The sequence below is a fragment of the Alligator sinensis genome, unplaced genomic scaffold, assembly GCF_000455745.1.
Source record: "Alligator sinensis unplaced genomic scaffold, ASM45574v1 scaffold159_1, whole genome shotgun sequence".
Lineage (NCBI taxonomy): Eukaryota > Metazoa > Chordata > Crocodylia > Alligatoridae > Alligator > Alligator sinensis.
Genome location: NW_005842222.1, coordinates 806,448 through 812,303, shown reverse-complemented (window position 1 = coordinate 812,303; position 5,856 = coordinate 806,448). Strand labels below are relative to the sequence as shown.

Sequence of the window (5,856 nt, the reverse complement as noted above, 5' to 3'; positions counted from 1 at the left end):
TAGGGAAACTGCTGGCTCTGGGTAAGTGTCAATGTGGATCCCACTGGATACAACTGGTAAAGCAGTAGTCCCTATATACTGTTGGAATCGAGTGTTTCAGCTCTGTTAGTAAACAGCAGTCATAATATACAGCTCTCCATGACCTGGCATCTGAACTACTGAGTTCAAAGCTTGGTAGCACATGGTAAGAGGTCAATGGATTATTTAATATGGATCCCTTACATATTTTGGATCCTGGCATATTTCTGAAGCCAGTAATGTCTTTCTGGATCCAATAAACACTACATAAAAATATCCACCATACTAGAAATTCAGTTAATCTTCACTTCCACAAACTGCCCATCTTTGTATGGTATTCAATTTAAGCAACTGTGTATTTTGCCAATTAACATGAATTTGGCAGCAAATTCACTTTCAAATCGACACAAAATCTATCTATTATTTGGATGCTTCAGTAGACCCTGTTCGGTATTCCAAATTAGAAAGTTTACCAGATACGCATTCCCAAAAAGTGAAATCACCTTAGCAATATCATTAATGATTTCCTGGTATTTAGTCGCCGAAGACACTAATCCAGCCTGTTCTAATGTCCGAAGATTTCTCTGAATTTTCCTTTTCTTTTGCTCCAAAGGTAACTGTCCGTCCTCAAAAACAGACTGACTATGTTTCATTTTCTCTGGTGTTTTGGAATCCAAGATGGCACGTTGCTTCACAAGTTTTGAGTGCTCGGATTCCTGGAAAATATATTAAAAGAAACAATTTAACTTACGACAAACATGAAAATGTCCAGATGTTCCCTCTTCTGTAGAAAGAAAATAGATAGTTAATTAAATGGTCTATTTATAGTCTATTCACATTGACTATTTTAAAGGGAGTTCAGTTATTATTCTGCCTCTTGAAGGCATCTTAAAAGTCGGTCCCCATTAGTAAGTATTTTGGTGGACATATGGGAGTATGTTTGAATTGCGTTACCATTGCCTGCTCTAAATTGTATCGAAGCAAATAGATTCCCATTTGCTTCATCACTTTTAGAACAGGGCTTCCAGAACTTAAAGAACCTAACTTCCCTTGCTGTTCTTAAAGGTACAAATAAACCAAAGAGGGTTTGTTACGTTTCTGACAACACAAGATTTGCTGCTGCATAATTTGATAGTCTCCCAGATAAGCAGCAATGCCTACACAATTCCCATCATAGGAAAGGTGACATGCAGTTTCCTATGCAGCTGTTTGCTTATACAGCATAAGAAAATAAACTAAGTAGAAAGATGTTTGAGATTTCATGAGAAATGATGGTTTGCTTGATAGTATGAAAGCAACAAAAAAGATTCCGTTTAGAAGTCTGTGTTTAAAATTTCAAGAATAAAATTCTATCATTTTGATGTTACTTTTTGGTGTCCTCCTTTCATAGTAAGAGATCCACAGTATCAGTTACTGTTATTTAAGGGATATACATAAAAGGTCTTTTTAAAAACAGTCCCATTGTCCACACCTGAAGTTACTTAACTAGAGGCCTACCTACTTTAAGGATTTCATACCAACTTTTGTTTTTGTTACCAGTTATTTGCTTAAAAAGCAGTATTTCATTTCATGACTGTCTAGCTTGAAAACGTTTATTTGGCAATGGGTATCAAGGAAGTTTGTTACTTGTTTCAAATCCTGAGCCATGAGATGGATATCTTTCTTATTTATTAGCATACAGAATGACATTTACCTGCTGTCCAGATGCGGGTGTTTCTAGGATTTCTAAGAGTGTATCCCCAGGTTGGGCTCGTATCACATCAACTATAAGTCTCTTTGTCCTTTACAGATAAATAAAGGATGAATAGTTTAAGGCTGCTGCATTTTGTTTCTTAAAATAGTTTATTCAAAATTCACACATGCTTCATTTTAGTATTTTTCAAGGATATAATTTACCTTTCCTACTACTTCATGATTTCAGCGATGTTAGCAGTAGTAGGAAAATAACAATTTCAATATATAGACTTTTGTAGCCAAGCCAACTTGTATGTCTTGTGATGGTAATGGATGCCATAATAAGAATTCACATAGCTAGATGCATATGGATTATGCAGTTTAGGACTTTGACAAGATGACAGACATAGTTACACAGATCTTTCAAAGCCTGATAAATATACAATTTTAAGAGCCATCTGGATTTACAGAAACAAAGGAAACAAATTGCTGAATTTCAGAAAGAACATACAATTGATAAAGCATATTACCATGCTTATTAGCAAAGATGTATCCCAAGCAAAAGGAAACTGTTTTGGCCTGATATTTAAATAGTTTCCTTTTTGGTAACATTTATCTGAGTTCCTGCTGCCTATTCATTCTATACTTCTTCCCAGAACACTCTGTTAGGCAGCTCTGCAGCAGAGTACATTGTAACAAACTACCATCAACTCTTCCGGCAGCACAGTAAACAGATTAGTCTATTACATGTGAAATATACACCAGACTTCAAATGAATGCCACAAGCTGGGTTTTGGGGTTGTTTTTTAAGTGTTTGTTTGTTTGTTGTTTTTTTTTGGGGGGGGGGGGAATGCACACACAGAAGTACGAGAAGTAAAACTTCTGTGATAGGTGGCGATTTATTTTTGAGGACCTATGTAAAACATTTTAACTTCTAATTTAAAAATTAAGAAAAAAAAATCGATGTCACAATGTTTTGTCTAATGTAAATGGTCTTCTTTGTTTATAAGAGGTGTTTATCACAACTTCCTGCTTGGAACAAATTGTTTGAGTCAGAATCAAGTTTTCATGTGGAGAAAAAAAAAAAAGTGTTAAAAATGACTCCCAACATAGTAAAAATGATTAGTGTCACATTCTAACCCATAAGCAAACTAGGGATCTGTGAACCTGCTAGCAGTCTGTTCCCTCAACCTACAGCTTGTGCGCACTGCACGTGACTACTCAGACACATGGAGCAGTTTCTCAGGGATTTCTTCTGCTACTTGCTTTCCCTGGAATCTGCTCTGGAATATATTACCGTAAGCCAAAGACAAGTGCATTCTACCTATATTTTTTTCTGGATTAGTGCCTCTAAAGCAGGTCTTTACCAGTCTCTTCTGGTCTTCACTAGAAACACTTAGGAAGAACTTTCTTACTATGGGATCGAGGTGGGAGGTGGACAGAGAAAGGGGAAGGATTTAAGCACAGGAACAGAAAATCTAGAGGATGTGGAATTTCCATCCTTGTAAATTTAAGTACAGGTTAGACAACCATTTGTCTGGTATAGCTTGTACAAGAATGATTCTGCCTTAAGCCACAAGGTGGGATTTGAGCTACAAACTCTTGAGGTCTCTTTCAGCCTTATTTTTCCATAGGATTTTTCTATAAAACCTTTAAACTAGTCTTTAAACTACACTGCACTAATTCTCTAGGGGAGGAAGCTTGAACAACGTGCATCCAAATTTGGACATACAGAGTCCGTGACCAACTGGATGCTATATTTGTTTTTTTTTAGCACATACCTGTTTGTGAAAATCTCAGTATCTTGTAATGTTACTTTATATGTGCATATCAGAAAAACAAATGCCTGACAGGAATCGTAACAGGTACATAATCCCAAACAGCATTGAACGTTCTTGGAAATATTAATTGCTCAAGTATGCACATAATCACAAAACTTACCAAACAATATAACCCAAATATTTCATTAAGTACTAAACAATAGATGGAGTAGCTTGAAAACCACATAACTAAATACTACAAGTAAAGATGTATATACTTTTAGGATAGAAAAGTAGGGCTGAAAGTGCCCTCTAGGGGTGACCTAGTCCAACCCCCTAACTGAGACAGGATCATCCCTATCCAAATCATCCCCCCAAAAGTTGCATATAAATACCTTAACTCAGTTGCTATTTATAATTGATTTGACAGAAATAAATAATCATATTTTTAAAAGGGCGACAGAACACAACACCCTTACAGAAATGGTGGGAACTATACAGATGCCCAGGCTGAGCTATAATTTTAATTATAATTTAATACTCCTCCATCCCAATTAGGTATTTATAGAAATAATATAGTAAGGCAATAACATCAACAACAACAAAAAACTCCTAAAATTGAAACAACCAAGAGTCACATAGTCAACTTTACTAATCATTCATAAATCTTTTCATGTCCCCCCTCCTCTCCTTTGCCTCAATAGGCTTTGCCTCAGGCAAAGATCATTCCTCCCCTACCTGCCTGCAAGGTGCCCGGCATAAACCAATGCCACATGAACAGTGAAATGTGCAGAGTTGTTCCTACACTTATTCAGTAGATTCTGTATTGGAAATTAAGGGTAGATGCAGAAGAAGCTCTATGAAAAATGGCATGATACCAAGTTATCAAAAATGCTCAAATGTTTTGGAGTAAGAAATATTTTAGATCAACATTCAAAACTCCCATGCTAGTGGGAAAACAACAACAAACCAAACACCTGCTTATCTTTTTCAGATAAAATCTTCAACCATTTTCTGGAGTATAAAAATCAACAGTTTCTTTGGACTTCCACAAAACCATTATCCCTACCTGTTGAATCAGGAGGTAGATTTTGCAAACAAACCTATGGTAAAGGTTATAGAATTGGGGCTTGTATTGTAAAACATTGCAGCTAATAACATTCTTCAAAGTTCAAAGCTTTACACAGTTACCACTTAGAACTAATCCACTTTTTAGATTCAGTGGATACTTAGGACTACAAAACTATCCACAGCTCCAACTCCTGCAGCAACATGTTAACAGAATGACAGATCTAATTAGAACCAAAACACTTCAGAATATCAGTTCAGATGCTTAGTACCCTCCTCCTGTAAGACCTGTTCTCAACACTGTTTAATTCAAGTTACCTCTATGCATTTAGTTTAAACTTGAATTACTCTACTCCAGTAAAACAGAAATAAAGTTAACAAAAATAATTTTATATAATGTACTTCCTAAAAGGTTTTACTCCTATTTCTTAAATCAATTATTTGAAGAGGTATGAAATCTCTCTTTTCACTACATAAGTCACCTATCTGAGAACTGAAGCACAGCATCTGTACAAACATTTGGTAGCAGCAAAACCAGACAAAAATGTTTTCAAGTGTTTCCAACTGAGTGGGAGTACAGTACAAACTGACCCTGTCTCACCATCTTAAAGTCTTGATAGCAACTTGTCTTGAATGTCCAAGGAGATAAAAATTCTAAAGTGGAATCCTTCCATAATTTCAGGAAAAACTGTTTCTTTTTAGGATAGTGAATATTTCACAATGGGCAAAGCTGAAAGAGCCAGTAAATTCAGAACACCAAGAATCTTGGAAGTTATCCCTTATGATATTCTTTTTTTTTTAAAGTGGGAGACGAGATACTGACTGGACAAGTTGGTAAAACTACTTGCATATCCAGAGCTGCAGTCCAAATTTGGCCCAGGTCTTTAATACTAAAGTAGTGGTTTTCAACCTGGGGTCCACAGACTATGTTTAAGGGGTCCGTGAAAGATGACTATGATCAAAAGTATGTCAATACCCACACTTACAACTGAAAGGGGTCCACACCTCCACTTGAAATTTTAAGAGGTCCATGAATGAAAAAAGTTGAAAACCACTGGTTTAAAGTAGTGGTTTTCAACTTTTTCTTGTTGTTTGGTTTTTTTGTTTTTAAAGTGGGCCAAATCCTAAAATCAGAAATGGGCTGGGGCTCCATAAGAAAGCATTATAGTACTATACTTGGGCATACCCTAATATTTGAAGTAGTTGAAATAATATTAGAAAGGAGAACTTGTCAAAGGGCCTGCTGTGCATGGCAGAAGACGTACTGAAATTGTCTGGACTGGGCTGGACTGAGGTCAAGTGGTAAGGTGCTCGGCTTGGTGTCTTAGCAGCAGGA

The 5,856-nt window shown here is 36.3% G+C and overlaps 1 protein-coding gene across 4 annotated transcripts in view; it reads right to left on the bottom strand.

Annotated features, from left to right (window-relative positions):
* IQGAP2 (IQ motif containing GTPase activating protein 2) overlaps positions 1 to 5,856 on the bottom strand; it is a 175,576-nt gene that overhangs the window by 10,455 nt on the left and 159,265 nt on the right. For all 4 annotated transcript variants that reach the window (XM_014521523.2, XM_014521525.2, XM_014521524.2 and 1 more), the window contains 2 exons: positions 1,712 to 1,799; positions 522 to 734 (listed from right to left, as the gene is read on the bottom strand). In XM_014521523.2, coding sequence (XP_014377009.1) covers positions 522 to 734; positions 1,712 to 1,799 — 301 coding nt within the window. The remainder of the gene's footprint in view (positions 1 to 521; positions 735 to 1,711; positions 1,800 to 5,856) is intronic.